The sequence below is a fragment of the Pelophylax lessonae genome, assembly GCF_965119305.1.
Source record: "Pelophylax lessonae genome assembly, chromosome: 9".
Lineage (NCBI taxonomy): Eukaryota > Metazoa > Chordata > Amphibia > Anura > Ranidae > Pelophylax > Pelophylax lessonae.
In genome coordinates, this window is record NC_138776.1 from 254,406,546 (window position 1) to 254,431,518 (window position 24,973).

Sequence of the window (24,973 nt, forward strand, 5' to 3'; positions counted from 1 at the left end):
CACCGCTCTGCGTTCCAACTGACCTGCGCCCTGTGCGTTCCACCATAGCGTATCCGGGTATGTGCGGTCCACCAACTCACTTCCGGGTCTATGCGTTCCAGACATAGATCTTTTTTTGTTGTTTTCTTTTCTATCATTCCACACATCGGGAGAAATAATAAAATGTTTAATATTCATAATTAGTATTTATATTAACCAGAAAAGGTTAAAATTTGAAATAAATAAAAAAATAATATTTATTAAAATTACAATAATTGAAAAATAATAATAAATAATTATAATATATTTTTTCCTTCATATTTTGTTTTCGGTGATATATTTGGGATGATGGCCATACAATCACGGTACTTTGTTGCCTAATAATAATAATATTGTATGATATTAATTTGTATTTATTAACCAGAAATTGTTATTATTAGAAATAATACAAAATATTTTTATTTGTATTATTATTATTATTATTATTATTATTATTATATTTTTTATTAAATAAAGAATTGATAAAATGATAGTAATAACAATATAATTATTCATCATGAAAACAATAATAGTAATAAGAATTTGTATTAAATTATATTAGCAGGAAATTGTTATCAGATTTGATAAAACAATATCAAGAACATTCATATTGACCAGAAATAGTTATAAGTATAATTAATAATAACAAAAAAATAATAAACATTTTTATTATTATTATTTATTCATATTAACCAGAAATCTTTATTTTAACTAATAAAAACAGTTGTTGCAAATATTTTTTGAATAAAAAAAAATTCGAATGAATTAAAAATAAAGTTATTATTTTTTTTCCAATAAAATTTTTTTATTTTATACAAAATAAGTAAATAACATACAGCGATGAATAACATACATGGAATTAAAGCATAGCACGCTTATTGCTACATCAACAAATGAAGGTCCTGACCTGAATACATTTATTATTATTATTTTATTGTTATTTATTTCTTTTTTTTTTAAGTATATTAACCTGAAATAGTTATTATTAGAATTGATAAGACAATAAAAAAAATAATAATAAACATTTTTATTATTATTTATTCATATTAACCAGAAATCTTTATTTTAACTAATAAAAACAGTTGTTGCAAATATTTTTTTAATAAAAAGAAAATTCGAATGAATTAAAAATAAAGTTATTATTTTTTTCCAATAAAATGTTTTTATTTTATTCAAAATAAGTAAATAATATACAGCGATGAAAAAAATACATCAAATACAAGCGTAGCACGCTTATTGCTACATCAACAAATGAAGGTACTGACCTGAATACATTTATTATTATTTTATCGTTATTTATTTCTTTTTTTTAAAGTATATTAACCTGAAATAGTTATTATTAGAATTGATGAGACAATAAAAAAAAAATAATAAACATTTTGATTATTATTTATTCATATTAACCAGAAATCTTTATTTTAACTAATAAAAACAGTTGTTGCAAATATTTTTTTAATAAAAAAAAATTCGAATGAATTAAAAATAAAGTTATTATTTTTTCCCAGTAAAATTTTTTTATTTTATTCAAAATAAGTAAATAACATACAGCGATGAATAACATACATCGAATTAAAGCGTAGCACGCTTATTGCTACATCAATAAATAAAGGTCCTGACCTGAATAAACTTATTATTATTATTTTATTGCTATTTATTTCTTTTTTTTTTTTAAGTATATTAACCTGAAATAGTTATTATTAGAATTGATAAGACAATAAAAAAATAAATAATAATAAACATTTTTATTATTATTTATTCATATTAACCAGAAATCTTTATTTCAATTAATAAAAACAGTTGTTGCAAGTTTTTATAAAAAAAAAAAATCAAATGAATTAAAAATAAAGTTATTATTTTTTTCCAATAAATTTTTTTTATTTTATTCAAAATAAGTAAATAACATACAGCGATGAATAACATACATCGAATTCAAGCGTAGCACGCTTATTGCTATATCAACAAATGAAGGTCCTGACCTGAATAAAGTTATTATTATTATTTTATTGTTATTTATTTTTATTTTTTTTAAGTATATTAACCTGAAATAGTTATTATTAGAATTGATAAGACAATAAAAAAAAAAAAAATAATAAGAAACATTTTTATTATTATTTATTCATATTAACCAGAAATCTTTATTTTAACTAATAAAAACAGTTGTTGCAAATATTTTTTAAATAAAAAAAAATTCGAATGAATTAAAAATAAAGTTATTATTTTTTTTCCAATACAATTTTTTTATTTTATACAAAATAAGTAAATAACATACAGCGATGAATAACATACATCGAATTAAAGCGTAGCACGCTTATTGCTACATCAATAAATAAAGGTCCTGACCTGAATAAACTTATTATTATTATTTTATTGCTATTTATTTCTTTTTTTTTTTTTAAGTATATTAACCTGAAATAGTTATTATTAGAATTGATAAGACAATAAAAAAATAAATAATAATAAACATTTTTATTATTATTTATTCATATTAACCAGAAATCTTTATTTCAATTAATAAAAACAGTTGTTGCAAGTTTTTATAAAAAAAAGAAAAAAAAATCAAATGAATTAAAAATAAAGTTATTATTTTTTCCCAATAAATTTTTTTTATTTTATTCAAAATAAGTAAATAACATATAGCGATGAATAACATACATCGAATTAAAGCGTAGCACGCTTATTGCTACATCAATAAATAAAGGTCCTGACCTGAATAAACTTATTATTATTATTTTATTGCTATTTATTTCTTTTTTTTTTAAGTATATTAACCTGAAATCGTTATTATTAGAATTGATAAGACAATAGAAAAAATAATAATAAACATTTTTATTATTATTTATTCATATTAACCAGAAATCTTTATTTCAATTAATAAAAACAGTTGTTGCAAGTTTTTATAAAAAAAAGAAAAAAAAATCAAATGAATTAAAAATAAAGTTATTATTTTTTTCCAATAAATTTTTTTTATTTTATTCAAAATAAGTAAATAACATACAGCGATGAATAACATACATCGAATTCAAGCGTAGCACGCTTATTGCTATATCAACAAATGAAGGTACTGACCTGAATAAAGTTATTATTATTATTTTATTGTTATTTATTTTATTTTTTTTACAGTATATTAACCTGAAATAGTTATTATTAGAATTGATAAGACAATAAAAAAAATATATTGTCTTGGTAATTTTTTTTGTTATTTTTTTTTATGTTATGTTTTAGAATATTATTAGAAATGATAAAAAAGTAATAATAATTAGTATATATTTTTAGTAACTGTAAATTGTTATCAGACATGATAAAGCAGTAGCAATTTTATTGATACATATTGAGCAGAAATGGTTATAATTAGAAATGTATTGAAATTATTATTAATAATTACTAATTTATTTATATTGACCAGAACACGTTATTTCAAATAATATTAACAACAATTATTGTCATTGTTACTATTATTATTTCTACTACTAATAATAATAATAATAAATTATTGTTGTTATTATTAATAATAATATGATGTTAGTATAATTTATATATTTATATTAACCAGAAAAGGTAATAATTAGAATAAAAATACAATTCTTATTATTAATATTGTTACTATTATTATTTATATATTTTTATTAATCAGAAATAGTTATATTTAGAATGATTAAAAATACAATTATTATTAGTAGTGTAGTATGATTACTAATATTATTTATATAAACCAGAAATGGTCATAATTGGAATTAATTAAAATTAAATTATTATTTATTATTATTACTAATGTGTGTATATATATATATTTAATTATTTATTAACCAGGAATGTTAAGAAGTAGAATGAATTGAAATACAATTATTATTATTAGTAGTAATAAGATTACTACTATTAGAATGAATTAAAAATTATATTGTTATTATTACTACTATTGCTGATATTAAATATAGTTTTAGTAACCAGGAATGTTAATAATTGGAATGAATTAAAAATTAATTTATTATTTACTATTTTTATTTTATTATCAATATTATTCACTTGCGCTAGAGGTCTAATTGTCTCCCCCAATGTGTCCCCACAGGACCGTTCTTTCCTGCGCTTTCCTGTCAGCTCTGGTCTCCAGAAAAATGGCCGCCGCCCTTTACTTTAATGGAACGGAAAGGGGGACACTCTTTTTTTCTTAGCACATACCAACACACTGTGCAGGGGTCCAGAAGCACTGCATTTCCCATGATGCTCTCTTTCCAGCCGACTAGGGCTGTTGATGTCATCAGGGAGCCGAGCTGGGAGCTACAAAGAGGTGCAGAAGGTGGAGAGAGGTGAGAGGTGTGTGGTGGGGGAGGGCAGCCATTGTGTGCCCGATTCTTCTGGAGTGGGAGGAGTTCATCCCTCCTGAGGGCACAGAATCTATATATATATATAAAGTCACTTTCCATAGAGGTCCCCTCACTCAGGACTCTCCATCAGATGGAGGCAGCAAAAGTACAAAGTGCTTTTCTATGGGGGTGGGTGTTCTGTGCGCTACAACATATCTTCCCCCCGGTGCGCTCCAAAATATCTTCCCCGGTGTGTTCCAAAATATCTTCCCCCGGTGCGCTCCAAAATATCTTCCCCGGTGTGTTCCAAAATATCTTCCCCCGGTGCGCTCCAAATATCTTCCCCCGGTGCGCTCCAAATATCTTCCCCCGGTGCGCTCCAAAATATCTTCCCCCGGTGCGCTCCAAATATCTTCACCCGGTGTGTTCCAAAATATCTTCCCCCTGGTGTGTGTGCTCGAAAATATCTTCCCCCCGGTGCGCTCCAAATATCTTCCCCCGGTGTGTTCCAAAATATCTTCCCCCGGTGTGTTCCAAAATATCTTCCCCCCCCCGGTGCGCTCCAAATATCTTCCCCCGGTGTGTTCTAAAATATCTTCCCCCGGTGTGCTCCAAATATTTTCCCCCGGTGTGCTCCAAATATCTTCCCCCGGTGCGCTCCAAATATCTTCCCCCCGTGTGCTCCAAATATCTTCCCCCGGTGCGCTCCAAATATCTTCCCCCGGTGCGCTCCAAATATCTTCCCCCGGTGCGCACCAAATATCTTCCCCCGGTGCGCTCCAAATATCTTCCCCCGGTGTGTTCCAAAATATCTTCCCCCTGGTGCGCTCCAAATATCTTCCCCCTGGTGTGCTCCAAATATCTTCCCCCTGGTGTGCTCCAAATATCTTCCCCCTGGTGTGCTCCAAATATCTTCCCCCTGGTGTGCTCCAAATATCTTCCCCCTGGTGTGCTCCAAATATCTTCCCCCTGGTGTGCTCCAAAATATCTTCCCCCGGTGCGCTCCAAATATCTTCCCCCCGTGCGCTCCAAATATCTTCCCCCGGTGCGCTCCAAATATCTTCCCCCGGTGCGCTCCAAATATCTTCCCCCGGTGCGCTCCAAATATCTTCCCCCGGTGCGCTCCAAAATATCTTCCCCCTGGTGTGCTCCAAATATCTTCCCCCTGGTGGGCTCCAAATATCTTCCCCCTGGTGTGCTCCAAATATCTTCCCCCTGGTGTGCTCCAAAATATCTTCCCCCCCGTGCGCTCCAAAATATCTCCCCCCCCGTGTGCTCCAAAATATTCCCCCCGAATGCTCTAAAATATCTCCCCCCCAGGGTACTCCAAAATATCTTCTTCCCCCAGTGGGCTCCAGAATGTCCCCCCCCCCTGGTGCGCTCCAAAATATCTTCCCCCGGTGCGCTCCAAATATCTTCCCCCGGTGCGCTCCAAATATCTTCCCCCGGTGCGCTCCAAATATCTTCCCCCGGTGTGTTCCAAAATATCTTCCCCCCGGTGCGCTCCAAATATCTTCCCCCGGTGTGTTCCAAAATATCTTCCCCCGGTGTGTTCCAAAATATCTTCCCCCCGGTGCGCTCCAAATATCTTCCCCCGGTGTGTTCCAAAATATCTTCCCCCGGTGTGCTCCAAATATCTTCCCCCCGTGCGCTCCAAATATCTTCCCCCGGTGCGCTCCAAATATCTTCCCCCGGTGCGCTCCAAATATCTTCCCCCGGTGCGCTCCAAATATCTTCCCCCGGTGTGTTCCAAAATATCTTCCCCCTGGTGTGCTCCAAATATCTTCCCCCTGGTGTGCTCCAAATATCTTCCCCCGGTGTGCTCCAAATATCTTCCCCCGGTGCGCTCCAAATATCTTCCCCCTGGTGTGCTCCAAAATATTCCCCCCGAATGCTCTAAAATATCTCCCCCCCAGGGTACTCCAAAATATCTTCTTCCCCCAGTGTGTGTGCTCGAAAATATCTTCCCCCGGTGGGCTCCAGAATGTCCCCCCCCCTGGTGCGCTCCAAAATATCTTCCCCTGATGTGCTGCAACATATGTCTGCTCCCCCCCCCCCCCCCAGTGTGCTGTGTTCTGCAGCTCGGGGTGTGATGAGCTCTGGGGGGATTCAGGAATGTCAGTTATAATCTGCGGTCTGATAGGCTGTGAGGTGCAGATAAAGCGCAGCGATAACCTAGAGGAGGATGATTATCATTTTACAGGCGGACCGCAACCATCCCCCGCTATCTCTACATAGAGGGACAGATGGAGACCGACCAGAGTCACCTGACCCAACAGATACTGAGCCTCACCCTGGAGATCATCTACCTACTGACCGGAGAGGTGAGGAGGATTCTGGGAGGTCACATGACATCACTCTTATCTCTATTAATAAAACACAGAGAGGTGAGGAGGATTCTGGGAGGTCACATGACATCACTCTTATCTCTATTAATAAAACACAGAGCTGACCGGGGAGGTGAGGAGGATTCTGGGAGGGAGAAAGGCAGGTGGCTGATGTAAACAAAGCCGCCTGTCATTCTCCCCGGTGTAACTGCAGAGATCATACGATCCTGCTATGTAGGATCCTATGTCTCTGTGGTTACATCACAAGCCACGCCCCTTTACAGGTAGAATCACGCCCCTTGGGACACACTTAACCCCTTGATCACCAGTAAAATTAACCCCTTCCCTGGCAGTGTCATTTTTTACAGTAACAGTGCATATATATAGCACTGATTACTGTAGTGATGTCACTGGTAACCCCAAAAGTGTTAAAAACGTCAGTCAGGGGTCCGATCTGTCCGCCGCAATGTCGCAGTCCAGCATAAAAATCGCAGATCACCGCCATTACTCGTTAAAAAAAAAAAAAAAATAAATAAAAATGACAGAAATCTTTACCGTAGTTAGTAAACGCGATAACTTTTGCACAAACCAATCAAAATACGTTTTTTTTTTTTACCAAAAATATGTAGCAGAAAACAAATTGGCCTAAAATGTTAAAAAAATTTTGATTTTTACATTTTTTTGGGGGGGAATTTCATATAAAAAAATGTGAAAAATATTGTTATTTTTTCAAAATTGTCGCTCTTTTTTTGTTTATAGCGCAAAAAGTAAAAATCGCACAGGTGATCAAATACCACCAAAAGAAAGCTCTGTTTGTGGGGGAAAAAAGAACATAAATTTAATTTGGGTACAGCGTCGCACGACCGCGCAATTGTCCGTTAAAGTCACGCAGTGCCGAATCGCAAAATAGGGCCTGGTCTTTGAGCAGCCAAATCCTCCGGGGCTTAAGTGGTTAACCACTTAAGCCCCGGAAGATTTTACCCCCATTCCGACCAGGGGGTATTTTGCGATTCGGCACTGCGTGACTTTAACGGACAATTGCACGGTCCTGCGACGCTGTACCTAAACGAATTTGACGTCCTTTTTTTCCCACAAACAGAGTTTTCTTTTGGTGGTATTTGATCACCTGTGCGATTTTTTGATCATGCGCTATAAACAAAAAAAGAGCGTCAATTTTTGCAAAAATAACAATATTTTTCAATTTTTTTATATGAAATTCCCCAAAAAAAAAATTTAAAAATCAAAATTTTTTTACTTTTTCGGCCAATTTGTTTTATGCTACATATGTTTGGTAAAAAAAAATCGCAATAAGCGTATTTTGATTGGTTTGCGCAAAAGTTATCGCGTTTACTAACAAAGGGAAAGATTTTTGTCATTTTTGTTGTTTTTTTTTTTAACGAGTAATGGCGGCGATCTGCGATTTTTTTTGCGGTACTGCGACTTTGCGGCGGACAGATCGGACCCTTGACTGACATTTTTGACACTTTTGGGGTTACCAGTGACATTACTACAGTAATCAGTGCTATACATATGAACTGTTACTGTAAAAATACACTGGTAGTGAAGGGGTTAACTTTATTTGGAAGGGAGGGGCTGTGTGTGTCCCTAGGGGCGTGGTTTCTACTGTGATTGGCTGTGGCTCTAGCTGTAAGGACACTGATCAACGGATCTACATACTAGATCCGAGTGATCAGTATCCTAACAGCAAGGAGAATGACAGGTGGCTTGTTTACACAAGCTGCCTGACATTCTCCCTCTCCCCCGCCGATCGCCGAGTGACCGGCGGACATCGGGTCCGCCGGTCACACGCGCGGGGGGGTCCGTGACCACGCGGGAGCGGGAGCGCGCCTCCGGGGGCGCGCGCTCGCTCCCTAGACCCTCACAAGCTAGTGACGTAACCCTACGTCACTTTGCCTGTGAGGGGCTGACTGCCGACGTAGATCGGCGTTAGGCAGTCGGCAAGTGGTTAAAATTCATTAAAGTGTTTTTTTTTTTTTGTCCAAAAATAATTAAATTTGAAAAACTTGTGCGCAAATATCGTGCAACATACAAAATTGCAACAACCACCATTTTATTCTCTACAGCCTCTGCTTAAAAAAAATTATATACATAACATTTGAGGGTTCCAAGTAGTTTTCAGGCAATGAAAATACAAATTTTTATACATGTAAAAAATAACTGTCAAAAAAAAAAAAAATGTCAGAAAAAAAAAAAATAACTGTCAGAAAAAGAGCCGGACTTCAAGTGATTACATATGGATCGGGTCATTCACACGGCAACAAAGAGGCCAAATGTGAATGATGTGCAGCTGATTGGAGATATAAGGAGTGTGAGGTCAGAGGTCATCTAGGAATGAGATGGAGTCGGACTTCACACTGACTGCAGGGAAATCATCTCCATTTCAGGGTGAAGTCACACAATGTTTTCTATTCATTTTTATGTTTCCTGTTCACACCAAAATCCTGCGTGGTGGGAAAATGCGTCCTTCTACGTTGTGTGACCACCGCGTGTCTGCGCATCCAACTCCATTCTACAAGTGTGCAAACATGGATGGAAATGTACATTCACTATCCCTGCATTGTACTGCGAGTCACTGAATTCAGCCTACATCCTCATCGCTCATATAGCATCTCCTCTCCCTCCTTCCCTCTTCTCTCTCCTCTTCCCCTCTCTCCTCTTCCCCCCCCCCCCCTCCTCTCTTTCTTCCTTCTCCCCTCTGTCTTATTGTCTCCCCTCTCTACTCTTTCTTTTCTTCTCTTTTCTCTGTTTTTTTTTCTTCTCTCTCCCCTCTCTTTTTCTTCTCTCTCCCCTCTCTTTTTCTTCTCTCTCCCCTCTCTTTTTCTTCTCTCTCCCCCCTCTCTTTTTTCTTCTCTCTCCCCCCTCTCTTTTTCTTCTCTCTCCCCCCTCTCTCTTTTCTTCTCTCTCCCCCCTCTCTTTTCTTCTCTCTCCCCCCTCTCTTTTCTTATCTCCCCCCTCTCTTTTCTTATCTCCCCCCTCTCTTTTCTTATCTCCCCCCTCTCTTTTCTTCTCCCCCCTCTCTTTTCTTCTCTCCCCCCTCTCTTTTCTTCTCCCCCCCCCCCTCTCTTTTCTTCTCTCCCCCCTCTCTTTTCTTCTCTCTCCCCTCTCTTTTCTTCTCTCTCCCCTCTTTTCTTCTCTCCCCCCTCTCTTTTCTTCTCTCCCCCCTCTCTTTTCTTCTCCCCCCCCCTCTCTTTTCTTCTCTCCCCCCTCTCTTTTCTTCTCTCCCCCCTCTCTTTTCTTCTCTCCCCCCTCTCTTTTCTTCTCTCTCCCCTCTCTTTTCTTCTCTCTCCTTTCTCTTTTCTTCTCTCTCCCCTCTCTTTTCTTCTCTCTCCCCTCTCTTTTCTTATCTCCCCCCTCTCTTTTCTTATCTCCCCCCTCTCTTTTCTTATCTCCCCCCTCTCTTTTCTTATCTCCCCCCTCTCTTTTCTTCTCTCCCCCCTCTCTTTTCTTATCTCCCCCCTCTCTTTTCTTCTCTCCCGTCTCTTTTCTTCTCTCCCGTCTCTTTTCTTCTCTCCCTCTTTTCTTCTCTCTCTCCTCTCGATTCTTCTCTCTCCTCTCTTGATTCTTCTCTCTCCCCTTTCTTTTCTCTCCTCTCTCTTTTCTTCTCTCTCCCCTCTCTTTTCTTTTCTCTCCCCTCTCTTTTCTTCTCTCTCCCCTCTCTTTTCTTCTCTCTCCCCTCTCTTTTCTTCTCTCTCCTCTCTCTTTTCTTCTCTCTCCCCTCTCTTTTCTTCTCTCTCCTCACTCTTTTCTTCTCTCTCCTCACTCTTTTCTTCTCTCTCCTCACTCTTTTCTTCTCTCTCCTCACTCTTTTCTTCTCTCTCCTCACTCTTTTCTTCTCTTTCCTCTCTCTTTTCTTCTCTTTCCTCTCTCTTTTCTTCTCTTTCCTCTCTCTTTTCTTCTCTCTCCTCTCTCTTTTCTTCTCTCTCCTCTCTTTTTTCTTCTCTCTCCTCTCTTTTTTTCTTCTCTCTCCTCTCTCTTTTCTTCTCTCTCCCCTCTCTTTTCTTCTCTCTCCCCTCTCTTTTCTTCTCTCTCCCCTCTCTTTTCTTCTCTCCCTCTTTTCTTCTCTCTCCTTTCTCGATTCTTCTCTCTCCTCTCTTTTCTTCTCTCTCTCCTCTCGATTCTTCTCTCTCCTCTCTTGATTCTTCTCTCTCCCCTTTCTTTTCTCTCCTCTCTCTTTTCTTTTCTCTCTCTTTTCTTCTCTCTCCCCTCTCTTTTCTTCTCTCTCCCCTCTCTTTTCTCAGCTCCCCCCCCCTTCCCTCCCTCTCCCCTCTCTCTACCTTCCCTCTCTTTCCCTTCTCTCCCCCTCTCTCTCTTTCACCTCTCTCCCCCTCCCTCTCTTTCACCTCTCTCCTCTCTTTTCTTCTCTCCTCTCTAGTTTGAGGAGACACAGTCAGAGCACACACATTTCGAGTAGACACACAGTCAGGGCACACACACTTCTCTCCTCTCTCTTTTCTTCTCTCCTCTCTATTTTGAGGAGACACAGTCAGAGCACACACATTTAGAGTAGACACACAGTCAGGGCCGACACACAGTCAGGGCCAACACACAGTCAGGGCCGACACACAGTCAGGGCCGACACACAGTCAGAGCCGACACACAGTCAGGGCCGACACACAGTCAGGGCCGACACACAGTCAGGGCCGACACACAGTCAGGGCAGACACACAGTCAGGACACATAGTCAGATTGCACACACAGTCGGGGCCCACGCACAGTCGGGGCACACACACACAGTCAGGACACACACAGGCATGGTGCACACACACAGTCAGATCAGACACAGGTCTCTGAGCATGCACAAGGAACGCACAATCCAAAGATAGGAGACACACAGTCAGAGCACACACATGATTTGCACAGTTCCAGCATACAAGGCACATACAGTCAGAGCAAACAAATGCCAGGTGGCCATGTCTTTGTGATATATATTATAACTCCTTTTTTAGGATTATGGGCCCATAAAGAAGAAGCCCAATGATCCTCCACCCCACTTCCGGAAAGCAGCAAGAAGCAACGACAAGAAGATCCTAGAAGTCACCCAGAGGATCATAGAGCTGCTGACGGGAGAGGTGAGCGGTGCCGGGAATTTTGGGACATTATCCAGTAACAGACAAGGGAGGTGTCTGGATGGTGACTGTATCATTGTGTGTGTCAGGTTCCTATAAGGTGTCAGGATGTCACTGTCTATTTCTCCATGGAGGAGTGGGAGTATATAGAAGGACACAAGGATCTCTACAAGGACGTCATCATGGAGAATCAGCCGCCCCTCACATCACCGGGTAAGAGGAGACTTTCATTTCTTGTAAGGGAGAGTGCAGGATCTGTAGCCGGACTTGTCTGGTCATAGTGTCTTTCCAACAGTTGCACAGGAATACAGAACCATGCCGGAGCGATGTCCCACTCCTGAATATCTGCCCCATATTAAGGAAGAAAACACTTTTCAGGGATTTCCGGTAAGTTATGGAAACTTAGATTTAAAGAGAGTTTTCTACAGTAAATACAGCGAGAATTTTCTACAGTAAAAGAAGCGAGGATTGTATACAGCAAAAGCAGTGAGGATTCTCTACAATAAAGGCAGTGAAGATTCTCTACGGTAAAGAAATTCAGATTATAGAACAATAAAGGCAGTGGAGATTATCTGCAGTAAAAGTTTTGAAATATCTATATAGTAAAAACAGTGAATATTATCTCCAGATCGTCAATGAAGATTGATCATCGTAAAAGCAGTATTATCTACATTCGCAGCTGTAGTGATATCTTCAGTGAATACAATCCGCATTATTTATATTAGATGCTTTGGAGAATCTGTACAGTCAGGCTAGGTTCACATCTGTGCGGGTTGTGCCGCTGCGGGACCCACACAGATACTGGCAGCCGCAACCACCCACATAGAGAAATGCAGGGGACCCGTGGGCGGGTGCCATTAATCCGAATTTAATCCTAATTAATCTGCCTGCATTGGACATCACACCTGCGGTGGGAATCTCAGTACCCATGCGGACTGCGATTTAAAAAATAGTGCAGGGACTGTTTCCTGCGTGCCATGGGGCACGTGGCCCGCATAGCTGCACAGGTGTGAGCCTGGCCTAAAATTGATGAAAATTGTGTATAGTAATAGTTTTGGAGAATCTTTCTAGTAAAAATAATGACAATGATCTACAGTAAAAGCTTTGGAGACTCTACCGTCTCTGTAATGATCAAAAGAAGTGAAAATAGGGGTAAAAGTAGTGGAGGCACCTTAAAATTAAAAGATTTCAAGATATGGCGATAGTTTTGGAGATCCCCAACAGCAAAAGACGAGGAGATTACAGTGAGGGGAAAAAAGTATTTTATCCCCTGCTGATTTTGTACATTTGCCCACTGACAAAGAAATTATCAGTCTTTAATTGTATTGGTAAGTTTATTTTAACAGTGAGAAACAGAATAACAACAAAAATATCCAAAAACGCATTTCAAAAAAGTTATAAATTGATTTGCATTTTAAAGAGTGGAATAAGTATTTGATCCCCTATCAATCAGCAAGATTTCTGCCTCCCAGGTGTCTTCTATACAGGTAACAAGCTGATATTAGGAGCACTCTCATAGTGTCTTCTATACAGGTAACAAGCTGAGATTAGGAGAACTCATAGTGTCTTCTATACAGGTAACGAGCTGAGATTAGGAGAATTTATAGTGTCTTCTATACAAGTAACGAGCTGAGATTAGGAGCACTCTCATAGTGTCTTCTATACAAGTAAGCTGAGATTAGGAGGACTCTCATAGTATCTTCTATACAGGTAACAAACTGAGATTAGGAGCACTCATAGTGTCTTCTATACAGGTAAGGAGCTGAGATTAGGAGCACTCTCATAGTGTCTTCTATACAGGTAACAAGCTGAGATTAGGAGCACTCTCATAGTGTCTTCTATACAGGTAACGAGCTGAGATTAGGAGCACTCTCATAGTGTCTTCTATACAGCTGAGATTAGGAGCACTCTCATAGTGTCTTCTATACAGCTGAGATTAGGAGTACACTCATGGTGTCTTCTATACAGGTAACAAGCTGAGATTAGGAGCACTCTCATAGTGTCTTCTATAGAGGTAACAAACTGAGATTAGGAGCACTCTCATAGTGTCTTCTATACAGCTGAGATTAGGAGTACACTCATGGTGTCTTCTATACAGGTAACAAGCTGAGGTTAGGAGCACTCTCTTAGTGTCTTCTATACAGGTAACACGCTGAGATTAGGAGCACTCTCATAGTGTCTTCTATACAGCTGAGATTAGGAGCACTCTCATAGTGTCTTCTATACAGCTGAGATTAGGAGTACACTCATGGTGTCTTCTATACAGGTAACAAGCTGAGATTAGGAGCACTCTCATAGTGTCTTCTATAGAGGTAACAAACTGAGATTAGGAGCACTCTCATAGTGTCTTCTATACAGCTGAGATTAGGGGCACTCTCATAGTGTCTTCTATACAGCTGAGATTAGGAGTACACTCATGGTGTCTTCTATACAGGTAACAAGCTGAGGTTAGGAGCACTCTCTTAGTGTCTTCTATACAGGTAACACGCTGAGATTAGGAGCACTTTCATAGTGTCTTCTATACAGGTAACAAGCTTAGATTAGGAGCACTCTCATAGTGTCTTCTATACAGGCAACGAGCTGAGATTAGGAGCACTCTCATAGTGTCTTCTAACAGGTAACAAGCTGAGATTAGGAGCACTCGTAGTGTCTTCTATACAGGTAACGAACTGAGATTAGGAGCACTCTCATAGTGTCTTCTAACAGGTAACAAGCTGAGATTAGGAGCACTCATGGTGTCTTCTATACAGGTAACGAGCTGAGATTAGGAGCACTCCCTTAAAGGGAGTGCTCCTAATCTCAGCTTGTCACCTGTATAAAATACACCTGTCCACAGAAGCAATCAGTCAATCAGATTAAAATCTCATCCACCATGGCCAAGACCAAAGGCCTGTCCAAGGATGTCACAGACAAGATTGTAGACCTACACAAGGCTGGAATGGGCTACAAGACCATTGCCAAGCAGCTTGGTGAGAGGGTGACAACAGTTGGTGCGATTATTCGCAAATGGAAGAAACACAAAATAACTGTCATCCTCCTCTGGGGCTTCATGCAAGATCTCACCTCGTGGAATGTCAATGATCATGAGAACGGTGAGGAATCAGCCCAGAACTACATGGGAGAATCTTGTCAATGATCTCCAGGCAGCTGGAACCATAGTCACCAAGAAAATAATTGGTAACACACTACGCCGTGAAGGACTGAAATCCTGGCAGCGCCCACAAGGTCCTCCTGCTCATGAAAGCACATGTACAGACCCGTATGAAGTAAGCTAATGAACATCTGAATGATTCAGAGGAGAACTGGGTGAAAGTGTTGTAGGCAGATGAGACCAAAATCAAGCTCTTTGGCATCGACTCATCTTGTCGTGTTTGGAGGAGGAGGAATGCTGCCTATGACCCCAAGAACACCATCCCCACCGTCATACATGGAGGTGGAAACGTTATGCTTTGGGGGTGTTTTTCTGCAGGACAACGATGGGTGGGGCCATGTACCATCAAATCTTGGGTGAGAACCTCCTTCCCTCAGCCAGGGCATTGAAAATGGGTCGTGGATGGGTATTCCAGCATGACAATGACCCAAAACACACAGCCAAGGCAACAAAGGAGTGGCTCAAGAAGAAGATTAAGATCATGAAGTGGCCTAGCCAGTCTCCAGACCTTAATCCCATAGAAAATATGTGGAGGGAGCTGAAGGTTCGAGTTACCAAACGTCAGCCTCGAAATCTTAATGACTTGGAGAGGAGTGGGAAAAAATCCCTCCTGAGATGTGTGCAGACCTGGTGGCCAACTACAAGAAACCTCTGACCTCTGTGCTTGCCAACAAGGGTTTCTCCACCAACTACTAAGTCATGTTTTGCGAAGGGGTCACTCAGTTTATAACTTTTTTGAAATGCGTTTTTCTGGATATTTTTGTTGTTGTTCTGTCTCTCACTGGTAAAATAAACCGACCAATAAAATTATAGACTGATCATTTCTTTGTCAGTGGGCAAACGTCAGCAGGGGATCAAATACTTTTTTCCCTCACTGTATGTAGAGCAAAAGGTTTGGAGACTGTCTGGAGTACGTGAGGTTATGTACAGCAATATTATTGAAGATTCTCTATGGTAGAAGATGATCTACACCAGAGGTCTTTAAACTACGGCCCTCCAGTTGTTTAGGAACTACAATTTCCATCATGCCTAGTCATGTCTGTGAATATCAGAGTTTTACAATGCCTCATGGGATGTGTAGTTATGAAACAGCTGGAGGGCCGTAGTTTAAGGATCCTTGATCAACACTAACAGCTGTAGTGATTCTCTATGGTAAGAGCAGTAGAGTTTATACACAGTAATTGCTTTGGAGACTCTGCACAGTAAGTAGATCATTTCCCGTTTACGTATTTTTGTCTTGTCAAGCTGGAGGACGGTCTGAACATTATAGTCGTGCCAAAAACCGAGGAGGAGTACGTAGACGAGGCCTACCTAGAGAGGATCAAAGAGGAGGAAATCCCCGTAGAGATTGCTTCCAGTGAGTACAAAGAGAAAACTACCTTCAAAATCATTGTCTGTGGTTTGATTTCTGTTTTTCTTTTTTTTTACTTGTAACTGTATAAAGAAAAGCTGATCTATCATTTACAGTTGCCAGCAGCACTCTATGGTTCAGATATATCCTGAAATATCGGTGTAGGGGTGTTTTCTGGAGCTTCTGAATTGGAGCAGCATAGGAGAGATTCCTTCCTTGTTCTTTTATGCCCTCACAGCCGGTGGGGGCCCCTCAGAGTTCAGCTAGCCAGGGAGGGCACTTGTTGAGGTCACACATCACATGACCACCCAAAACCAGGACCTACAATATGTATAAGGCTTGATTGGGTTAGAAATGTGTGACGGCGTTCTGCTCCTTTTAGCTGTGAAAGAGAATTAAAATCTGTATGTATGTAGAAAGACGATCCGCACACCGGTAGTTGCTCTTAAAAAAATCTTCAACTTTATTCAGGAACCACAGAACAAAACTGCTGATAAGATCAGTTGACGTGTTTCAGCCCATAAGGCCTTAGTCATAACTCAAAAAAAAAATCTATATATACATCTGCATCACAGACTTGCCGGCACCACCACCCATCTGGTGTGGATTTATCTTTAATTGCCTGTATAGGTGTGTAATCTGGAAATGCCAAATCTAAGGAGATGGGACGGCAGAGGGAGACTTTGAGGGTTTCCCAGACCTTGGACATGCAGAGACTAGCATGACTGGGGCTGGTTGAGATCAAGTGAATGGCAATCTTGGAAATCTCCTGACGTTTTCTGATCACCACAGATTTTTGGCAATGTTAGGAATCGCCTAACCTACTCTGATTGCCATAGATTTTTGGCAATCTAGGAAATCACCTGACCTTTTAGGATTACCATAGATTTTTGGCAATCCAAGGAATCGCCTGACCTTTTCTAAATACTGTAGATTTTTGGCAATCTTAGGATTGATAATCAGAAAAGGTCAGGCGATTCCTAAGATTGCCAAAAATCTATGACAATAAGAGAATCTTCAGAATCCTCTGATCTTTTCTGATTACCATAGATTTTTGGCAATTTTAGGAATCGCCTGACCTTTTCTGATTGGCGTAGAGTTTTGGCAATCTAGGAAATCACCTGACCTTTTCTGATTGCCATAGATTTTTGGCAACATTAGGGCATCGCCTGACCTTTTCTGATTGGCGTAGATTTTTGGCAATCTAGGAAATCACCTGACCTTTTCTGATTGGTGTAGATTTTTGGCAATCTAGGAAATCACCTGACCTTTTCTGATTGGCGTAGATTTTTGGCAATCTAGGAAATCACCTGACCTTTTCTGATCGGCGTAGATTTTTGGCAGTCTTCGGAATCGCCTGACCTTTTCTGATTGGTGTAGATTTTTAGAAGTCTAGGAAATGGCCTGACCTTTTCTTATTGGCGAAGAGTTTTGGCAGTCTAGGAAATCGCCTGACCTTTTCTGATTACCATCGATTTTTGGCAACATTAGGAATCGCCTGACCTTGTCTGATTGGCGTAGATTTTTGGCAATCTTAGGAATCGCCTGACCTTTTCTGATTGCCATAGATTTTTGGCAGTCTAAGAAATCGCCTGACCTTTTCTGATTGGTGTAGATTTTTGGCAATCTTGAGAATCGCCTGACCTTTTCTGATTGGTGTAGATTATTAGAAGTCTAGGATATCGCCTGACCTTTTCTGATTGGCGTAGAGTTTTGGAAATCTAGGAAATCACCTGACCTTTTCTAAATGCCATAGATTTTTGGCAACATTAGGAATCTCCTGACCTTGTCTGATTGGCGTAGATTTTTGGCAATCTTAGGAATCGCCTGACCTTTTCTGATTGCCATAGATTTTTGGCAACATTAGGAATCTCCTGACCTTTTCTGATTGGCGTAGAGTTTTGGCAATCTAGGAAATCACCTGACCTTTTCTAAATGCCATAGATTTTTGGCAACATTAGGAATCTCCTGACCTTTTCTGATTGGCGTAGATTTTTGACAATCTTAGGGCATCGCCTGACCTTTTCTGATTGGCGTAGATTTTTGTCAGTCTTCGGAATCGCCTGACCTTTTCTGATTGGCGTAGATTATTAGAAGTCTAGGATATCGCCTGACCTTTTCTGATTGGCGTAGAGTTTTGGAAATCTAGGAAATCACCTGACCTTTTCTAAATGCCATAGATTTTTGGCAACATTAGGAATCTCCTGACCTTTTCTGATTGGCGTAGATTTTTGACAATCTTAGGGCATCGCCTGACCTTTTCTGATTGGCGTAGATTTTTGACAATCTTAGGGCATCGCCTGACCTTTTCTGATTGGCGTAGATTTTTGGCAGTCTTTCAGGATCGCCTGACCTTTTCTGATTGGCGTAGATTTTTGGCAACATTAGGAATCGCCTGACCTTTTCTGATTGCCATAGATTTTTGGCGATCTAGAAAATCACCTGACCTTTTCGGGTTACCATAGATTTTTGGCAATTTTAGGAATCGCCTGACCTTTTTTTTCTGATTGGCGGAGGTTTTGGCAATCTTGGAAACCACCTGACCTTTTCTGATTGACATAGATTTTTGGGAATCGCCTGACCTTTTCTGATTGACATAGATTTTTGGGAAATATACAAGAAAAGGAAGGTGCCATGCCTAAACTGGCCAATGTACCCAGCAAGCCAACACCACATCCCTATTGATACATTGAACAAGAAAAAATAAAATGGTATCACTATCCCTGCGGACTCTATTTGTGCCCCAGAGTAACCGCTGCAGGTGGGCGTGAACCAAGTGGTGGGATTTTAAGGGTGAGGCTTGTAAGGGTATATGTTTAAGATAAATAATTCAAAAACAAGATAAAATAATAATTTTTATTACAAATTCGATAAAAACAATCACATACAGTGATGCATCTTGATATCGCAAAGATACTTAAATGTACATAGAACCATTGAAAGGTGCTAGGGGTCACTAGTGTCCAACATGTTTCGCCGGAAGGCTTCTTCTGGGACAATACAGGAATGGTGACCTCTGCTGGTTCTAAGTATGAATAACATACAGTCAGTTTACAAAAATATACCAAGTTAATTACAATCAGATATAGGAATTACAGTGTAGTAGGGCTCACCACAAGTTGTATCTAGAGCAAAGCAGCCATATCAGCGTCCGTGTATCAGGGATCATAGCGATCCATCCAATGGCGGGTAATAACCCTGAACTACAAAGTCCAGCCAGACCTGATCCCGCTACTTTAACAGGAACCGGACCGAGCTCGGTCGAACGGGAGTGAATCTGAAAAAACCAGCATTCCATAAAAGGAAGAAGCTAGTTACTAAAAAATCCCACATGATACTGAAATCAGGTGTATATAGGTACGTTACCCACGTTCTCCAACAGTAGGGCCATAGCAGTGAAAAGATCATGCTTAGGTTCCTGTTAAAGTAGCGGGATCAGGTCTGGCTGGACTTTGTAGTTCAGGGTTATTACCCGCCATTGGATGGATCGCTATGATCCCTGATACACGGACGCTGATATGGCTGCTTTGCTCTAGATACAACTTGTGGTGAGCCCTACTACACTGTAATTCCTATATCTGATTGTAATTAACTTGGTATATTTTTGTAAACTGACTGTATGTTATTCATACTTAGAACCAGCAGAGGTCACCATTCCTGTATTGTCCCAGAAGAAGCCTTCCGGCGAAACATGTTGGACACTAGTGACCCCTAGCACCTTTCAATGGTTCTATGTACATTTAAGTATCTTTGCGATATCAAGATGCATCACTGTATGTGATTGTTTTTATCGAATTTGTAATAAAAATTATTATTTTATCTTGTTTTTGAATTATTTATCTTAAACATATACCCTTACAAGCCTCACCCTTAAAATCCCACCACTTGGTTCACGCCCACCTGCAGCGGTTACTCTGGGGCACAAATAGAGTCCGCAGGGATAGTGATACCATTTTATTTTTTCTTGTTCAATAGATTTTTGGGAATCGCCTGACCTTTTCTGATTGACATAGATTTTTGGCAATCTAGGAAATCACCTGAGTTTTTCTGATCGGCATAGATCTTTGCCAAGCTGTAATCGGCAACACACACAGCTACAATGTGGGCTTGGGTTGTCATTACCCACTTGCTGCCCGCTCATAATAAATGTACTGCAAGCGGGCAGCAGGTGCAGACTCGGCTTTCTTCCTGGTTTGGGGCGCCCCCTGCTGACCCATGCTACGATTAGACACAGTCCAATTTGGTCAGCAGGTTTCAGCCAATGGCTGAAACCTGCTGATCAGCTGTGTCAAATCACAGTCCTGTGTTTGCAACCACACAGGACAGCAATCTGGCTGTTTCTTCTCCCTGAAAAGCAGGGAGAAAAAAACAGCCAGGGCTCTATTACACATTGTTGGGCACACAGTTAACCCCCTGTTTGCCCCTAGATGTTAACCCCTTCCCAGCCAGTGTATTAGTACAGTGTCAGTGTATAGTATTCTCATTGATCACTGTATTAGCGTCACTATTGATGTCGGTGCCAGTGCCCCCCCCCCCCAACCAGTGTCTGTTATCACTAGATTGCCCGCCACCCTATCACAGTCCTACTATAAATTGCTGATCATAGCAGCTACCAATATAGCATCCATAGCTGTATAACTTTCTGTACGTATACCATAGTTTGCAGATGCTATAACTTTCACGAAAAAATATTTAACCTTTTGCCACCAAATCACATACCTAGTACGTCATTTAACTTTAAGGGGTTGTACCGGGGTAGAGGCTCGCAGCCGTAAGCGTCACCCTGGTACAGTTTTTTTTAGAGCGGACGGTCGGCTCTCTTGTAATAGCAATCGTAGCGGCTGAGTAGCCCCTCGATTGCTATTACAAACGGTGGGAGGGGACGTTCCCCCCCCCCCCCCCACCACTGATGCCTTCTGCAGCTAGCTCAGGCTCTCCTATCCCACCCGGAGACCGAGCTACTAGCCGGCACGCCCACCGGCTAGACAGAGACCCAAACAGAGCCGGGATCAGCTTTGATCAGGTCTCCGCTATAGTAACCCAGAAGTGATGTCATGTCACTGTACTAATGACACTGGCTGGGAAGGGGTTAACATCTAGGGGCAACCAAGGGGTTAACTGTGCCTAACAATATGTAATGTGTGCTGCTTTTTCTAAGAGCCTTGGCTGTTTTTTTCTCCCCGCTTTTCAGGGAGAAGAAACAGCCAGATTGCTATCCTGTGTGGTTGCAAACACAGGACTGTGATTAGACACAGCCGATCAGCCATTGGCTGAAACCTGCTGACAAAATCGGACTGTGTCAGCAGGGGGCGCCCCAAACCAGGAAGAAAGCCGAGTCTGCACCTGCTGCCCGCTTGCAGTACATTTACTACATCACTTCCCATTTACCCGGACGTCCATGGCGCCATATATATATTTTTTTTTTTTAATTAAAAAGTATTCAAAACACGATCTTGGTGTTTTGAATGCTTTCAAGGGCAGAGGAGTGATTTATAGACCCAAGATCCCTCCATAAAGAGTACCTGTCACATGCCGTCACAAAGGATGTTAACATTATTATTAATAATAGAAGTGATCCAAAAAAAATGTAATGCAACAGTGTTAAAAAAAAAAATTAATAATTGCAAAAAAAAATTGTAAGTGCCCCCATCTTCACGTGCTAACGCGTGGAGGCGAACTCGTGGGTCAGTCCCGCAGGCACGCAAATAGCGATTGTCCCTCACATGTGAGGTATCACCGCAAACGTCAGATCATGGGCAGTAATTCTAGCACCAGACTTCCTCTGTAAATCTAAAGCGGTAACCTGTAAATTCTTTTAACCACTTAAGCCCCGTAGGATTTTCCTGCTCAAAGACCAGGGCCTATTTTGCGATTCGGCACTGCGTGATTTTAACGGACAATTGCGCGGCCGTGCGACGCTGTACCCAAATGAAATTGACATCCTTTTTTTCCCACAAACAGAGCTTTCTTTTGGTGGTATTTGATCCCCTGTGCGATTTTTACTTTTTGCACTATAAACAAAAAAAGAGAGTAAATTTTGAAAAAATAACAATGTTTTTCACATATTTTTTATATGAAATTCCCCAAAAAAATGTAAAAATCAAAATTTTTTTAGGCCAATTTGTTTTCTGCTACATATTTTTGGTAAAAAAAAATTGCAATAAGCGTATTTTGATTGGTTTGCGCAAAAGTTATTGCATTTACTAACTAAGGGAAAGATTTATGTCATTTTAATTGTTTTTTTTTTAACGAGTAATGGCGGCAATCTGCGATTTTTTTTTTTTTTTTGAGGGACTGCGACATTGCGGCGGACAGATCGGACCCCTGACTAACATTTGTGACACTTTTGGGAGTACCAGTGACATTACTACAGTAATCAGTGCTATACATATGCACTGTTACTGTAAAAAAGACACTGGCAGGGAAGGGGTTAACTTTATTAGTGATCAAGGGGTTAAGTGTGTCCCTAGGGGCGTGATTCTAACTGTAAAGGGGCGTGGCTTGTGATGTAACAACAGAGACATAGGATCCTACATAGCAGATTACACCAGGGAGAATGACAGGCGGCTTTGTTTACATCAGCCGCCTGCCTTTCTTCCTCTGCAGCGGGAGATCGCGAGTGACCGGCAGACAACGGAGCCACCGGTCACTCGCGCGGGGATGTGCGGGAACGAGCGGGGGCGGGAGCGCGCCTCCGGCGGCGCGCACTCGCCCCCTAGAGGCTCCTGGGCGAGCGACGTAGCCCTACGTCGGTTTGCCCAGGAGAGCCAGACTGCCGCAGTAAATAGTCGTGTGGCAGTCGGCAAGTGGTTAAAATGAAGCCTATGGATAGTAACATTTACAACGTCTGTCGTCATTGCACAGGCGTGCGCAATTTTTAGGCATAACAGGTTTGGTATGTATTTACTCGGCGTAAAATAATTTTATTTATTTTACAAAAAGTGTGGTTATATGATGTGTTTCTTTGCATTGAAAATCCAAAAAGTTTTTTTTTACATTTTTATTTTTATTTGTGTACAGTTTGGCATGACCACGCAATGGCCGGTTAAAAGTAGCGCAGTGCTAAATAGCAAAAAATGCCCTGACCATAAAGGGCTAAAAATTTCTACAGCTCAACTGGTTAAAATAATATGTAATGCAAAGCAAAGATTGCACTAAATTCTCTGACTCTCTATTTTCAGATTACCAAGCGTGTGACATGCCCCAGAGTCCCCAGGCCGACCAAGCTGGCTTGCCATGCAACCGCAGGCAGTACATTTGTCAGGACTGTGGCAAGGCCTTCACCCGCCTCTCCCACTTCATCATCCACCGGCGGATCCACTCTGGTGAGAAGCCCTTCGAGTGCTCCGAGTGTGGCAAGAGCTTCTCCTGCAACTCGTACCTGGTGAAGCACCAGCGGAGCCACACGGGCGAGCGGCCGTACTGCTGCGGCGAGTGCGGCAAGCAGTTCAACCAGAGCTCCAACCTCTTCAAGCACCAGAAGACCCACACTGGCCACAAGCCATTCGTGTGCGACCTGTGTGGCAAGTCCTTCACACAGAAGTCCCACCTGGTCATCCACCAAATCGTCCACACCGGGGAGAAGCGGTTCCCCTGCTCGGAGTGCGGCAAGTGCTTCAGCAACAACGCCCGGCTGGTGGCGCACGTGCGGGTGCACACAGGGGAGAAGCCATTCGGCTGCCCGCTGTGCGATAAGCGCTTCACGCAGAAGTCGCATCTGGCCAAGCATCACATCGTCCATACTGGGGAGAAACCATTCAGCTGCAACCAGTGCGGCAAAAGCTTCATCAGCAACAGCCACTTGGTCATACACCAGCGCTCCCACTCCGGGGAGAAGCCGTACTCCTGCTCTCAGTGCGACAAGCGCTTTACGCAGAAGTCCGACCTGGTTCGTCACCAGAAGATCCACGCCGGAGACCGGCCCTTCGCCTGCCCTACGTGTGGAAAGCGATTCCTGTGCAAGGCCTACCTTGCCCAGCATGAGAGAATCCACGTGGGCAAGGACACGTGACAATCGGCAATGCCATTTTTATTTGTTAAAGAGAACCAGCCATGGCTGGGCTTATGCAATAATCTGAACATTAAACATGATAATCTATTAGGTTTACCTATGAAAGATTTATTTTGCCTTTACTTCCTCTGAATCTGAAGGCTACTCTGGAGCTGGGAATCAGAAGGTTGAGTCAGTTTTGTCCAAAAGTGGCTTTGGGGCTGATAATCAGATCTAAAAATCAGCTTGGTCTGAGGATGACTGGAGCCGAAAAGCCAGGTCTGAGAACCAGCTTTGAGGATAACTCTGGAGCTGGAAGTCAGAGCTGAGAATCGGCTTTTTCTGAGGGCTGCATAGGAGCTGGGAGTTTAATCTGGGAACTTTGCCTCTAAAGCTGGGAGTCAGATCTGAGAATCAGCTTCACTTAAATGTAAACTTTAGCTGGGAGTCAGTTCTAAAAAGCAGCCTTGTCGGCTGCCGACTCTGGAGCTGGAAGTCAGATCTGAGAATCGGCTTCATCTAAAGGTGACTCTGTAACTAGAAATCAGATCTGAGAACCAGCTTTGTCTGAGGATAACTCCGGGGCTGAAAGTCAGAGCTAAGAATCGGCTTTTGCTGGGGTTGGCGAGATGCTGGGAAGCTAATCTGAGAATTAGCTTTGTGTACTGACAACTCTGGAGCTGGGAGTCAGATCTGAGAATTAAGCTTCATTTAAATGTGACTCTGTAGCTGGAAATCAGATTTGAAAAGC

At 41.0% G+C, this 24,973-nt stretch overlaps 3 protein-coding genes across 3 annotated transcripts in view; 2 read left to right on the forward strand and 1 right to left on the reverse strand.

Annotated features, from left to right (window-relative positions):
- Positions 1 to 24,973, forward strand: part of LOC309564374 (uncharacterized protein) — a 350,413-nt gene that overhangs the window by 174,772 nt on the left and 150,668 nt on the right. The gene's annotated exons all lie outside the window — the stretch shown is intronic.
- LOC309563395 (uncharacterized protein) overlaps positions 1 to 24,973 on the reverse strand; it is a gene marked incomplete at its 5' end in the record, with an annotated part of 136,683 nt that overhangs the window by 53,276 nt on the left and 58,434 nt on the right. The window lies entirely within an intron of this gene.
- Positions 4,195 to 24,330, forward strand: LOC309562720 (uncharacterized protein). Its single transcript, XM_082267008.1, has 7 exons — positions 4,195 to 4,319; positions 6,520 to 6,640; positions 11,611 to 11,733; positions 11,820 to 11,943; positions 12,026 to 12,117; positions 16,127 to 16,238; positions 23,414 to 24,330. The coding sequence occupies exons 1-7, from the start codon at positions 4,231 to 4,233 to the stop codon at positions 24,241 to 24,243; spliced, it is 1,491 nt and encodes a 496-aa protein (XP_082123134.1). The 5' UTR covers positions 4,195 to 4,230; the 3' UTR covers positions 24,244 to 24,330.